This window comes from Eriocheir sinensis, chromosome 29 (genome assembly GCF_024679095.1).
Source record: "Eriocheir sinensis breed Jianghai 21 chromosome 29, ASM2467909v1, whole genome shotgun sequence".
Classification (NCBI taxonomy): domain Eukaryota; kingdom Metazoa; phylum Arthropoda; class Malacostraca; order Decapoda; family Varunidae; genus Eriocheir; species Eriocheir sinensis.
In genome coordinates this window covers 5,984,768-5,999,767 of record NC_066537.1, presented here as the reverse complement: position 1 = coordinate 5,999,767, position 15,000 = coordinate 5,984,768, and the positions used below count along the sequence as shown (strand labels likewise).

At 41.9% G+C, this 15,000-nt stretch overlaps 1 protein-coding gene across 1 annotated transcript in view; it reads left to right on the top strand.

Moving 5' to 3' along the window:
- The window catches only part of LOC127004885 (uncharacterized), a 43,058-nt gene that overhangs the window by 17,605 nt on the left and 10,453 nt on the right, over positions 1 to 15,000 (top strand). Inside the window, exons 2-6 of the mRNA XM_050873092.1 lie at positions 3,174 to 3,383; positions 4,933 to 5,221; positions 6,029 to 6,186; positions 7,868 to 8,071; positions 14,341 to 14,553. Coding sequence (XP_050729049.1) covers positions 3,174 to 3,383; positions 4,933 to 5,221; positions 6,029 to 6,186; positions 7,868 to 8,071; positions 14,341 to 14,553 — 1,074 coding nt within the window. The remainder of the gene's footprint in view (positions 1 to 3,173; positions 3,384 to 4,932; positions 5,222 to 6,028; positions 6,187 to 7,867; positions 8,072 to 14,340; positions 14,554 to 15,000) is intronic.

Sequence of the window (15,000 nt, the reverse complement as noted above, 5' to 3'; positions counted from 1 at the left end):
CTACATAGAAAAAAAATATAAACAGATAGATAGCCTGATTGAAAGAGGGAGGGACTGAGACTTGCCGGAATGGATGAAAGACCAACTAGACAGATAGACAGATTTAAAGTCACAGAATAGACAGACACACAGGGGGACAAATAGGGGATATAAGGAACGAGTGTACAGAGGCATACCAGCTGGGACGGTGAGCCGGTCAGACAACCAGGCAGACAGACAGACAGACGGACATACAGCCTTCACACGGGACCAGTTTTTAGTGTTTACCGGTGGCTCGTGTGTGTGTGGGGGGGGGGGGTTAGGAGGGGGGCAAAGGAGGGAGGGGGGTGCTTAGTGGTGGTCAGTGGACGGAATTATCAGCAAGAAGCTAAGAGAGAGAGAGAGAGAGAGAGAGAGAGAGACTTGCTCGAATCCAAACCTGGTGAACTTGGCAAATCTTGAACTTCAACCCATAGATCTGTCCTTGGTGGTGGAGGTTGTGGTGGTGATGATGGTGGTGGTGGTGGTGGTTGCGGTAATGGTGGTGGTGGTGGTGGTTATATTAGAGTGCTAATCGTTTCAATTAAAGAGGGGAAGGAAGAAGGGAAGAAGAGGGGAGAGAGAGAGTAGAAAGGGAAAGTTTAAAAGGAGAGGAATGGAAAAGAGGAGAGAGAGAGAGAGAGAGAGAGAGAGAGAGAGAATGGAAAAGGAAGGTAACTATTAAAGAAAGAAGGAAGGAGAAGAGATAGATGCAAAGGATGGAGAGAGAGAGAGAGAGAGAGAGAGAGAGAGAGAGATGGTAGAAAGGGAAAGTATCAATATATAAATCAGAAAGAGAGGAAAAAAAACAGCGAAGGAGAGAGATAGGAGGAAGGGAAGGAAAGGGGAAAGAAGAGGGAAAGAAGGATATTGCAAAGGACAGTAGAAAAGGGTAAAGAGGAAAGAGAAGGAGAGATGGTAAAAAAAAAAGGAAGAGGAGGAGGAGGAGGAGGAGGTGAAGGTAGAGATAATTATGGAGGAAGGAGGGAAAGGGTGAAGGCTTACCATATGACCTTGAAATCCCGTTAGGTGGGGTTAGGTTACTTGTTAAAAGGCCCGAGACTGGTTGCCTGGGTCTTTTCTTGGGTTTTCGTCCGTTTCCCATTATTTTTTTCTTTTCTTTTTGCTTTTCTTTTGTTTTCGTTTTTTTTTTTTCCTCTGGTTTTCCTTTATTTCTTTTATTTTCCTCTTGGGTTTTCATGTTTTTTTCTTTTTTTCTGTTTTGGTTTTCGTTTATTTTCCTTTGTGTCTTATTTTTGTTTTGTTTTTTTCTTTGTTTTTCGATATTGATTTTTTTTTCTTGTTTGTTTCCCATTATTTTTTCTTTTCTTGTTTTTTTCTTTTGTTTTCTGTTTATTTTCTTTTCCTCTTTGGTTTTCTTTTGTGTTCCTTTATTTCTTTTATTTTCCTCTTCGGTTTTCATCTGGTTTTTCATTTTTTTTCTTTTTCTGTTTTGGTTTGTTTTCCTTTGTGTTTTTTTATTTTGTTTTGTTTTCTTTGTTTTTTCGATATTGATTTTCTTTTCTTTGTTTTTGTTCGATTTTCATGATTTCCTTTACTCCTTTTTCTTTCTTTCTTTATTTATTTATTAACATTCTTTATTTTTTCTTTTCTTTGTTTTTCGTTCGATTTTCCATTATTCCCTTTATTTCTTCTCTTTTCTTTCTTTACCTATTTACATTCTTATTATTATCTCTATCTATTTTTCTTTAGCTTTCTCTTCGTTCTTTCTCCTATATCTATTTCATATTTTCTTTTCTCTTATCTCTATCTATCTATCTGTCTATCTCTATCTATTTATCTATCTATCTATGTCAAAGAAAAATGTGTTGCAGAGAGAGAGAGAGAGAGAGAGAGAGAGAGAGAGAGAGAGAGGCCTTTCTTAATGACATGATAGGTATTTAACATTCGGAAGTGAATTTCATTGTATTACTTTTTTCCTCTCCTTCACCTCTGCGTATATTACTTTTTTTTTTTACCTCCCTCGTCACTCTTCATTAATCATCCATCGTGTGTGTGTGTGTGTGTGTGTGTGTGTGTGTGTGTGTGTCTTCGTTTTCTTTAGCTTTCTTTTCTTTCTCTTTTATTTATTTCTTCTTTTCTCTATCTACCTCTATCTATCTATTTATTTATCTAACTATCAATCTATCTGTCTATCTATCTATCTATCTGTGTGTGTGTGTGTGTGTGTGTGTGTGTGTGTGTGTGTGTGTGTGTGTGTGCCTTACAAATAGCCTATTGTCACTCCTTCCTCTTCCTATTTTCCATTTTTAAACCTTTTGCTTGCTCCGATGATTAATATTCCTCTCTTTCTTCTCCTCTTCCTCCTTGAACAGAGAAAAATTAATGAGTAGAAAAAGAAAAACAGGAAAAAAATGGACAAAAGAAAACGAAGCAAAAATTTGAAACTATATCCCATGCCTTCTATGTCACCTTGGTCTAGTGGTTAACGTGTCTAACTACGAATCTGTGGGCTTGGGTTCGAATCCCGACCTAGGGGGAGTTGACGCGCAACCCACCCAGCTGTTCGTCCTCCCTTTCAAGGTGGTCGGTAAGTGGGGTACATGGGGAAACCTGGGGAAGGTAAACTGTGGTGACCCGGATCTTGCACTGACCTTGTGCCCCGGGGTGATGAATTCTCTCCCTCCATAGACTTTAGGACTAGTGTGACAGAGATGAGCATTGAGGCCACGAGCAGCTAATATTGTATGCTTCTAACTTCACCTTCTCGACCTATTCACTGGCAGAAAGGAGGATATGTAAAAAAAAAAAACGAAAAATAAGAAAAGAAAAGAAAAATAATGGAAAACGAACGAAAAAGAAAACAAAATAAAATAAATAACGAAGAACAAAGAAAAAAAGAAAATAGAATAGAAAGAAATAAGGAGAAAACGAATGAAAATCAGAAAAAGAAAAGAATAAATGTAACAAAAATAATTAAAACGAACGAAAAATGAAAAAGGCAAAACAGAAAATAAAATAGATAACGAAAAACAAAAAACAACAACTCAAAATAGAATAAAAAGAACATGAAAAATAACCTACGAAAACCTGAAAAAGAAAAGAACTGACAGATATCAAAGAAAAAAGTTACAAAAACCTATAAGTTATATAAAAACCCTATTATTAACATCTCATCTCTCTTCCTTCCCCAGACGAGCCATGGACGCTTCTAATCCCACGCAACAAGGGGCTGCCACTGGGGGGAGGGTTCCTTACTGACAAGACAGCCACCGTGGACGCCCTGCTCAACCACGTGGTGCTGGGCAAGGTGCTGCGGCCCCCCTCTGCGGCGACTGCGGCGGGAGGGGGGGCGACCGCGACGACTCTGAAGGGGACGCCGGTTGTGTTTTCCACGGACGAAGGTGAGAGGGAGGGAGAGGATGGTGGTGGTGGTGGTGGTGTGTGTGTGTGTGTTTGTGTAATTGTGTTTGTTTTGATGAGTCTTGTGTGTGTTTGTGTGTGTGTTAGTGTGTGTGTGTGTGTGTGTGTGTGTGTGTGTGTGTGTGTGTGTGTGTGTGTGTGTGTGTGTGTGTGTGTGTGTGTGTGTGTGTGTGTGTGTGTGTGTGTGTTTTTCGTGTGTTGTCGTGTCTGTTTGTCTGTTTAGGTTAATATTATGTTTTGATTTTTTTTTCAATTTGTCTATCTGTCTGTGTGTGGATGGACTTTTTTATGTGTGTGTGTGTGTGTGTGTGTGTGTGTGTGTTGATATCAATGTGTGGATTATATAATGTATCTATATGTGAAAGACAGAGAGAAATAGAGAGAGATTAACGAAGGAAATTTAAAGAAAGATTGAAAAAAAATAGAAAACTGAAAACAATAATGAAAAAAACACAGCAAGCGAAAGATAAAATTCTCCATGCATAATAAACCTCTCAACAGTACAAAAATAAAAATAATATAATAAAAAAATGGAAAACTTGATATCATGCAGAACTAGAACGTTTACAACACTCAGAACCAATTATCGTTTTTCTTTTGATTTACCGGAACAGAAAACGCGAATAAGAATAGCCTAGAAAAGGAGTATGGACAGGTTATCTCTCTCTCTCTCTCTCTCTCTCTCTCTCTCTCTCTCTCTCTCTCTCTCTCTCAAACTAGATCTCTTCGTTTTTTTTTTTTTTTTTTTTTTTTTTTAGAGACAAAGAAGGATGAAAAAAATGGTTGTCCAAGTTTATTATATATTTTTTTCTTTCGGTTGAGAGTGAGAGTATTATTGTTGTCCTTATTAGAATTTTAAGGCTATCTGGTTCTTGCGTGTGTGTGTGTGTGTGTGTGTGTGTGTGTGTGTGTGTGCTCTACCTCTACGTGTGTGTGTGTGTGTGTGTGTGTGTGTGTGTGTGTGTGTGTGTGTGCTCTACCTCTACGTGTGTGTGTGTGTGTGTGTGTGTGTGTGTGTGTGTGTGTCTTTCCTTTCCTTTCTTCTTTCTTCCATCTTTCTTTCTTTTCCTCTTTCTTTTATCTTTCTTTCTCTTCCTTTTTCTTCTTTTTTTTCCTCCTTTTTCTTTTTACCTTCTCATTTCTTCCTCCTCCCTTTTCCTTTTCTTTCCTCCTCCTCCTCCTCCTCCTCCTCCTCCTCTTCCTCTCCTTCTCTCTTATTTAAATCACCATTATTATTAATATTATTATCTTTATTATTTATTTCTCACTATTTTTTGTGTAATTTTCCTATCTTTTCCTCTCGTTTTATTTACATTTTCTTCCTTTCTTGTTTTCTTTTCCTTTCTTTTCTTTGCTGTTGTTAGCCGATTCTTGTTGCTATAGGATAAGAAAGAAAGCTATGCCTATACGATTCAGTGTGTGTGTGTGTGTGTGTGTGTGTGTGTGTGTGTGTGTGTGTAAAGCATTCTCCACCCATGTACGTTTCTCTAACATGTGCGTGTGTGTGTGTGTGTGTGCGTCTCCCAACAGAAAGCTTCGTCACAGTCAACGGCATCAGACTCACGGGCGAGGAACACAAATTTAAAAACGGCGTCATCTACATACTCGAATCGGCTCTTCCTTCCCCCTCCCCTACCTCCTCCTCCTCTTCCTCCCCCTCCCCCCTCAGCACCAGACTTGAGGAAGGGGAAGAGGAGGAAGCGGTGCCGTTGGAGGGGCTGAGTGGTGATGAGCCAGTGGTGGTGAAGAAGGAAGGTGGTGATGATGGGGGTGTTGGCAAGACTGACACCACAACCAGACTGCCGCCTCTAACACACAGGTAAGCAGTGGTAGTTGTAGTAGTAGTAGTAGTAGTTGTTGTAGTAGTAGTTGTAGTAGTAGTTGTAGTAGTAGTAGTAGTTGTTGTTGTAGTAGTTGTAGTAGTAGTAGTAGTAGTAGATGTCTTTTGTCGTAAGTGTTGATTTCATTCCCCTTTTCTTTCTTTTCTTCTTCCCTTTCACTCTTTTCTTCCCTTTTTTTTCACTCTCCTTCCTCTTTTTTTCCTTCACCTCTCTTCTCTCTCTTCTTCTCTTCTTCATTTCTTTATTTGCATTCTTCTCTCATTTTCTCTTTTTCACTCTTTCCCTCCTCTCCGCCCTAGCTCTCTTCTCTCTTTCTCTTCTTCTCTTCTTTATTTGCATTCTTCTCTCATTTCCTCTTTTTCACTCTTTCCTTTCTTTCCACCCTAGCTTTACCTCTTTTCTTTTCTCTCTTTCTCTTATTCTTCTCTTCTTTATTTGCATTCTTCCCTCATTTCCTCTTTTTCACTCTTTCCTTCCTCTTCGCCCTTCACGTCTTTTCCTCATTTCCTCTCTCTAAAAAACTCTCCTAAACTATTCTATTTATGATATAAAAAATAAAGAGTAAAAATAATAACTTTGACACTTTAGTTATGAAGGTAGCGATATCTAAACCACAGTAGGCTATAGGTATAACTTGAAGCATAAACTCTAAACTGAATTATAAACCTCCAGAAGAATAAAACAATATAAACAAATAAAATCCGAACATTAAACCAAAATACTATAAACCATTCTTAATATAAACCACAAAATAACCCCCCCCCCTTCAATCCCCCCTTCGTCAGGTTCGCCACGTTCAAGCCCCGCCGCCGCCCCGCCGCCCCTGCTGCCGCCCCGCTCCGCCCCGCGCTCCGTCGGAAGGCCGTGATTCAACCTGTCTTGGGCGAGGAGCCGCTTGGACCCGCCGACGCAGACCCCCTCGAGGCTGAGTTCACTTCTGCAGGTAATGGGGTGGATGGGATGCTCTCTCTCTCTCTCTCTCTCTCTCTCTCTCTCTCTAAGTTTTTTTTCTTGTTATTGTTATTATTATTTTTTTCTCTTTCCCTTCTTCCTCACCTCCTCCTCCTCCTCCTCCTCTTCCTCCTTTTATCTTCTTCCTTTGCATTCATCTTTCTTTTATTTTTTTTCACTTTCCTTTCCTCCTCTCTTCCCTTTCCCTCTTTTCCTCCCTTTTATTTCACTTTCCTTCTTCTCTTCCATTCTCATTTTATCTACTCTCTCTCCCCTTCTCTCTTTTTCCATTGCATTCATCTTTATTCCATTTCATTCTTTCCTCTTTCCTTCCTCTTTTCACTTCTTTTCCTCTCCTTTCTTCCTCTCTTCCTTTTCCCTCTTTTCCTCCCTTTTATTTCACTTTCCTTCCTCTCTTCCATTCTCATTTTATCTACTCTCTCTCCCTTTCTCTCTTTTTCCACTGCATTCATCTTTCAATTTCATTCTTTCCCCTTTCCTCCTTCTCTTCACTTCTTTTCCTCTCCCTTCCTCTCTCTTCTTCCTTATCATTCGTCTATCTTTCGTTCCCCCTTTTCACTCTTTCCTTCCTCTCCGCCCTTCACTTATTTACCTCATTTTCTTCCATTCATTCTTTCCCTTCGATCATCCTTGGCCTCATTCTTTATTTTCTTCCCTCTTGACCTCTTGCTCCCCCTTCTTTCTCTCCCTCCAAACGTCATTCTGCCTTCTCTTTCCTTTCTCTCCTATACTTAACACTTGACCTCCTCCTCCTCCTCCTCCTTCTCCTCCATCTTTCCGTTCCTTTCTTCTCTTCGTTAGCCAATTCTCCCTCATCTCTCTTTTTCATCTCCCCCTTTCTCTCCCTCTCCGAAATATTTCTTACGCAATCTTTTCCTCTCCCTCCTTTTCTCCTCATCTTCTTTTTCCTCCTTATCTTATCTCCTTTATCTCCAAATTATCTCTCCGGCAATATCTTCCCTCTTCTTTCTCCCTTCATTCCCTTCTCCCTTCTTTACTCCCTCATCATCTCTTCTTCTCTTGTTTGATCTCTTCCTCTTCCTCTGTTTCTATCCTCCTTCCCTCCTTCCCTTTCTCTATCCCTCCCTTCCTCTCTAACCATCCTCTTTTCCTTTTTCTCTTGTTTCCTCTCCTTCCCTCTTTATCCCTCCCTCCCTAACAACCTTTCATCTCTCCCTCTCTCCCTCTGACTATCTACCCCTCCATTATCCCATTCCTCTTTCCAGTGTTTCCTCCTCCTTCCCTTATTATCCCTTCCTATCTTTCACTCATTTTCTCTCCTTCTCTCCTATCCCATCTCTCTTTTTCCCTCGTATCTTCTTCATCCCTCCTCATCCCTCCTTCTCTTCCCTCGTTTCCTCTCCTCTCCTTTTCCTCCCTCCTCCTCTATCTCTCTTATCACTTCTCGTCTCTCCATTCTCTCCCTCTCTCTCTCCTTCCCTCCTTATCTCCCCTCTCTTTCTCCCATTTACTCTCCTCTCCTTTTCCTCCCTCCCCCTCTATCCCTCCTCCCCTCTCCATTCTCTCCCTCTCTCTCTCCTTCCCTCCTTATCCCCCCCTCTCTCTCCCTCATTTCCTCTCCCCCTCTCAAACAACCCTTTAACCTCCCTCCCCCTCTCTCTCTAACCACCCCCTTCTACCCCTCTCCCCAGGCTCAGGGTCAGGGGGTCTATTCGAGGAGGTGGACCTGGGGCTGGTGGAGGGGTCTGCCGCGCCGCCCTCCTCAGCAGCCGCGCGGGAAAACGACCCCTTCCTGCCTTCCTTCCTCGGCACTCTCCAGGCCTCCTCCGCCTTCACCGCCGCCGAGTTCCTGCACCACTTTAGAGACGCGAACATCACCAACAAGTTCAGAGACAGTGAGTATTGGTGGTGCTGGTGTGTGGTGGTGGTAGCGACTGGTAGTGTTATGGCGATATGGTGGTGGTAACTTATCAATCAATCAATCAACTGTGGTGGTTGCCAGATTGTCGTACTCAGCCTCCTATGATTGCCAGTTTCCAACCCCAAAACTGCCTCCTCGACCCCAATAACTGCCTTCATATTATATAGTTGTCGTTAAAGTGGTTAATTATTGGTGCGTTTTTGGTAATAGTTATGGGTATGGCTCAAAAACCGGTAAATGTACGAGGCTCTGAGTACGACAATCTGGCAGTGGTGGTGGAGTGTGGTAGTTCAAGTTTATGGTATAGCAACGATGATAGTATTGTATGGTAATGGTACTTGGAGTTATGGTGGTGGTGTTACTGTGGAGGTTGGAGTTTAGGGTATAGTGATGTGGTAATGGTGGTGGTACGGTAATGGTGGTGACTGTGGTGTCGTGGTGGTGATGAGTGTTACATTATTACGGAAATGGTAATAGTGTGGTGGTACTGGTGGTAAAGTGGTGGTAGTGGTGGTGAGAACTGTGGTTAACTCTAAGTAGTGAGGGTTAAAGTCTTACATAAAGGATAACAGTGATAATTGTAGTAGTAGCAGTGGTAGTAGTAGTAGTAGAATGATGGTAATTGTCATGGTAATAGTAGTAGAATGATGGTAATTGTCATGGTAATAGTAGTAATGGTCGTTGCTAAGGAGATGGTAGTTAACAGGCGAACCTAGGTAATTACGCATTGCTATATCGTTTAGGTTTAGTTTTACGTGTTAACGAGGCTGTTTTGTAGAGTTTCAATATAACTGTAGACTTCTGATAATGCAGATATAGATAGAGATAGGTAGATAGATAGGAATATAGATAGATAGGAATATAGATAGATAGGAATATAGATAGATAGGAAGATAGATAGAAAGACAGATAGATAGAAAGGCAGATAGATAGAAAGACATTGATAGATAGACAGATAGATAGACAGATAGATAGATAGATAGATAGGAAGATAGATAGATAGACAGATAGGATAGAAAGGCTGGTGGATGAAGTAGACTGGAAGGAAAGTGGTAATATAGGTCAGTCAGTCGGTCGGTCAGTCAGCCAGTCGATCGTTTCTGAAGACTTCACTGTTTCGAATCTTCTTGCATTTTAGTTCCTGTACTCTCTCTCTCTCTCTCTCTCTCTCTCTCTCTCTCTCTCTCTCTCTCTCTCTCTCTCTCTCTCTCATAAAATACTGTAATAATTCTCAAAGTCTCCATAATTTTCGTACCTTTCCCTTCTCCCTCCTTCCCGTCCCTTCCCTTCTCTTACCTTCCCTCTCCTTCCCTTCCCTCCCCTTCCCTTCCCTTCCCTTTCATACACTCGTGCCCAGCGTTCGTCCTTCACCCTTCCCCTTCAGTCCCTTCCCTTCACAGTCAGTGCCCTTTCTATTCCATTCCCTCCCTTTAATCTTCGTCATTCCCATTGCTGTACGATCCTCCTTCGCCCCTTTATCTCCTTTCATTTGTTTACTCTCTTTTTTTCTCCTTCATCCTCTCTTGTTCAGTTTTTCTTCATCTTTACTTCCTCTTCCTCTTCTCATTTTCTATCTTTCTCTCTCATTCTCTTCATCCGTTTTCTTTTACACTCCTCATTTCGTTTCCTTTTGTTTACCTTTCCTTCTTCATCTTCTCTTTTATCATCTCCCTCGCTTTTATCTATTCCATATTTGTTTCCTTTTTCTAATTGTTCTCTCTTGTCCTCTCTTTATCACCTTTCCTTCACCTTTTCCCCTTCTCATTTTGTTTCTCATTATTCTTTTTTTCCTCCATTCTCTCTTAATCACCTCTCCTTAACCTTTTATCTCCTTCCTTTTGTTTCCCTTTTTCTTATTTTCCTCCCTCATCCTCTCCACTAATTCTCCTTCACCTTTACCTCTTTCCATGTGTTTCCTCCTTCCTCCTTCCCTCTACCTTTCCATGTGTTTCCTCCTTCCTCCTTTCCTCTAACTGTCTTCTCCATTCCCTCCCTTCGTCTTTGGTGTGGGGGTCAAAATCGCGTCAAATTTCAAATTCTCACAGCAATGCATCGATGCAGCAAATAAAGCGAACAGAATGTTGGGCTTCATTAAAAGAAACTTTTTATTCAAGAATAAAGATGTAATACTTCCGCTCTACAATAGTTTAGTCAGACCTCACTTGGAATATGCGGTACAGTTTTGGTCTCCCCACCATGCAAAGGACATTGCTAAATTAGAAGGTGTTCAGCGTCGGGCAACGAAAATGATCCCTTCCTTGCGCAACAAATCCTACGAAGAAAGGCTTTTCACCCTTAACATGTTCTCTCTTGAGAAACGTCGCCTCCGAGGAAAACTGATCGAATGTTTTAAAATACTTAATGGTTTCACGAATGTAGACAGATCAACATTGTTTATGATCGATGACACTTTGCACACGAGGAACAATGGCGTAAAACTCAGATGTAGACAAGTAAATTCAGACTGCACCAAATTTTTCTTCACCAACGTTGTAGTGCGAGAATGGAATTAGCTCCCACCATCAGTGGTCCAGTGTAACACGATTGACTCCTTCAAAAAAAAGCTCGACCGTCACTTCCTTCAACTTAATATCAACTAGAATAGAAATGCAACGTTTTGGAGCCTTTTGATTAATGTAAAATCACTTAGGTTTAAGGACAGACCACCTAGTCTGGACCATGGGGTCTGTGTGGTCTGATTTTCTATGTAAATCTATGTAAATTTCGCTTACTCTCCCTCCCTCCTCCTTCCCCTCTCTCTCGTTTGCTCTCCCACTCTCCTTCTTCCCCTCTCTCCTCCTCTCGTTTCTCTCTCCCTTCTTATCTCTTCTCATCTCTCTAGTTTCCTCTCCTTCCTTCCTTACGTCTCTCTTCTCTCCCAGACAATCTCTCGTTCTCTTTTGATCAAGCACTTTTACTTCACTAAATACGTCGACGCCCTTTCAACTATTACATACTTTCTCTTTCCTTTCCTTTCATTCACAGGAGTCACAATCTATAATTCCACTCTCATTTCTCCTCCTAGTTCCCTTCTCCTATAATTCCTTTCCCTCCTGTCTCTCCGGCATATGACCACAGATGTTGCGCCGACTAAACGAAACTTTCCAACTTTCTCCTCCTAAACTGTCCACTCCTCTACAAACTCTTTTAATTCCGTTTCCCCATTGCTTTTTTTCCGTTTATTCTCTCTTAATCACCTCTCCTTCATCATTTATCTCTTCATTTGTTTACTTTTTCTTATTTTTTCTCTCTCCTCCTCTCTTCATCAGCTTTCCTTCATCTTACTTTTTTTCCTTCATTCTCTCTTTATCGCCTCTCCTTCACCTTTTATCTCTCTTCATTTGTTTCCTTTTTCCTATTTTTCTCTCCGCCTCGCTTCATTAGATCTCCTTCATCTGTATCTTCATTTGTTTTCCCCCTCTCTCTCTTCTCTCCCATCTTCATCATCTCTCCTTAAACTTTTATCTCTCCATTTGTTTCCTCCCTCTCTCTTCTCTCCTCTCTTCATCAGCTCTCCTTCATCTGTATCTTCTTTTCATTTGTTTCCCCCTCTCTCTCTTCTCTCTCTCTCTTTCCTTCAACTTTTTTTTATCTCTATCTCTCTTCATTTTTTTCCTTTTTTCTCCTCCTCTCCTGTTAGATCTCCTTCATCTTCCTTCTTCTCTTCTTTCTTTTCATTTCTCTCTCTTCTCTCCTCTCTTCATCAGCTCTCCTTCATCTCTATTTTCTCTTCATTTGTTTTCCCCTTCTCTCCATCAGCTCTCCTTCATCTGTTTCCTCCTTCTCTTCCTTATTTGGCCTTCCTTCCCTAACGTGTCCACAACTCTTTCAACAAGCTCCCGTCTCTCCCTTATACGTGTAGCTGCCTTTCCTTCCCCTACGCACACATCAACATTCACACACTGTCACTATCTGCAGTTTGACACTCACCTCCCTCTCTGACTGTCAATTAATTACTACGATCCCTGTAACCCTTCCTTTCTCTTCCTTTCCCTGTGCATTCATTTCCTACTTCACAATCTGCAACTTGGCACGTAACATCTCTCTCTCTCCTTCTTCAGCTGTCAACCTACACAACTCTTACTGTTTGAACTCCTTTCCCTTTCTTCCCTTCCTTTCCACTTTCCTATCAACTACATCAGAAGTCTTACTATATAGCCAAAACTCCTTTCCCTTTCTTTCCTTCCTTTCCAAACTCTCTATACCTGTCAGCTATACCTCAAATCAAACTATATAAACTCCTTTCCCCTTCTTCCCTTCCTTTCCATCCTCCCATACTGTCAACTACATCACAAGTCTTATTATATAGCCAAAACTCCTTTCCCCTTCTTCCCTTCCTTTCCATCCTCCCATACTGTCAACTACATCACAAGTCTTATTATATAGCCTAACTTTTCCCTTTTTTTTCCCTTCCTTTCCAACCTCTCTGCCTATCAATTACACCAGAAATCTTACTATATTGCTAAACTCCTTTCCTTTTCTCCACTTCCTTTCCAACTTCCCTACCTGTCAACTTTACATCACAAGGTTTACTATATAGCCTAAACTCCTTTCCCCTTCTGCGTTTCTTTTTCAACTTTTCTTCCTGTCAACTACATCGCAAGTCTTACTATATAGCCTAAACTCCTTTCCCCTTTCTTTCCTTCCTTTCCATCCTCCCATACTGTCAACTACATCGCAAGTCTTACTATATAGCCTAAACTCCTTTCCCCTTTCTTTCCTTCCTTTGCATCCTCCCATACTGTCAACTACATCACAAGTCTTACTATATAGCCTAAATTTAATTCTTTCCCCTTCTGCGTTTCTTTTTCAACTTCCCTTCCTGTCAACTACATCACAAGTCTTACTATATAGCCTAAACTTAATTCTTTCCCTTTCTGCGTTTCTTTTTCAACTTCCCTTCCTGTCAACTACATCACAAGTCTTACTATATAGCCTAAACTTAATTCTTTCCCTTTCTGTGTTTCTTTTTCAACTTTCCTTCCTGTCAACTACATCACAAGTCTTACTATATAGCCTAAATTTAATTCTTTCCCCTTCTGCGTTTCTTTTTCAACTTCCCTTCCTGTCAACTACATCACAAGTCTTACTATATAGCCTAAACTTAATTATTTCCCTTTCTGCGTTTCTTTTTCAACTTTCCTTCCTGTCAACTACATCGCAAGTCTTACTATATAGCCTAAATTTATTTCCCTTTCTGCTCTTTCTTTTTCAACCTCCCTCTGACTGTCATCTACACCACAAGCCCACAGCCCTTACCGCGAACCCTCTTCCCTTTCTTCTCTCCCTTTCCACATGTTCCATCCCATAGCGGCTTCCGTATTTCCTAACCATCTGTAGTTTGCACCTCTCCCACTTCTCCCTTACCATCTGTCGTCAATGCCTTCCTTTCCACACGTTTTTCCCCAATAGCGGCTTTCGCTTATCGTAATTATCAACCAATTAGCGTTTTGTAGTACCTTCTCTATATACTTCCACCTCATCTCTAGTTCTGCGCCTTTTCTCCCTTTCCAGCTGTTATATTTCCTCATCTATATATAACTGTACCTTCTCTTCCTCTCCATCTCCTCCTGTACCTCCTTTCCCTTGCTCCCGTTTCTAGCCCTCCCCTGCCCTCCCCACCCTCAATTTCAACCTAACCGGCCTCCCCTCTCCTCATAATCTCACCTACCCTTCCCCTATAACCTACACAACCTAACCTAACCTTCCTTACCCTTCCTTCAACCTCAAAACGTAACCCCTACCCTAACCTCCTCCTCCCCTTCCCACAACCATAAGCTCCCCTCCTCTCCCCTCCCCTCCTTTTCCAACTCTTTCATCATTATAATTCCGTACCTTCCTCTTACCAGCGTCTATTACATCATCTATAATTCTGCACCTTCCTTACCTTAATTGCTCCCCTTTAGTTAGTTTTCCTTTCCAGCTCTTTATTTTCATCATTATATTAACGTAATTTCCTCCTTTACCAGCCCTTATTTCATCATATATAATTATGTACTGTACCTTCTCGATCTCCCCCTTAGCAGCTCTTATTTCATCATCCTGTAGGTTACCTTCTTTCCCTTTTCGAGCACCACTTCATTTTAAGCTTTGCACCTCTCTTATCAGCTCTAATTTCCTAATCATCTATAGCTCGATCTGCACCTCCTCTTCCTCACCAGCCTTCCTTCCCACACGTTCCTTTCCTCTATCGGTTCTGGTATTTCCTCATCCATGGTCCCGTTCCTTCTCTCCCTTCACCAGCCGGCCGCTACACTGCTCTGGTTCCACACGACGCCGCCTTCTACAGCTACTACCCTATCGACTGGGGCTTCAACCCGTTCCTGGTGCACAACTTCACCCAGGATGTTCTTCTCAACCACTTCGTCCGCGGCAACATCGCCCTCGACACCCTTCCCGCCTTGGCCGAGCTGACGACCGTTGGAGGACGCACCATCAAGTTTACCAGGAGAGGAGGTGAGGTTACGAGGGGTTGAAGGGTTATGAGGGAGGGAGGGGATTGAGGGTAGGTTATGAAAAAGTGAGGTGAAGTTATGAGGGGTTGAGGGGAGGTTATGAGAGAGTGAGGTGAGGTTAAGAGGGATTGAGGGTTGGTTATGAAGGAGTGAGGTGAGGTTATGAGGGACTGAGGGGAGGTTATGAGGGACTGAGGGGAGGTTATGAGGGAGTGAGAGGATTGAGGGTTGGTTATGAAGGAGTGAGGTGAGGTTATGAGGGAGTGAGGTGAGGTTATGAGGGACTGAGGGGAGGTTATGAGGGACTGAGGTGAGGTTATGAGGGACTGAGGTGAGGTTATGAGGGACTGAGGTGAGGTTATGAGGGACTGAGAGGAGGTTATGAAGGGTTGAGGGGAGGTTAGGTTATGAGGGTAGAGGTGAGGTACTGAGGTGAGGGGAGGTTAGT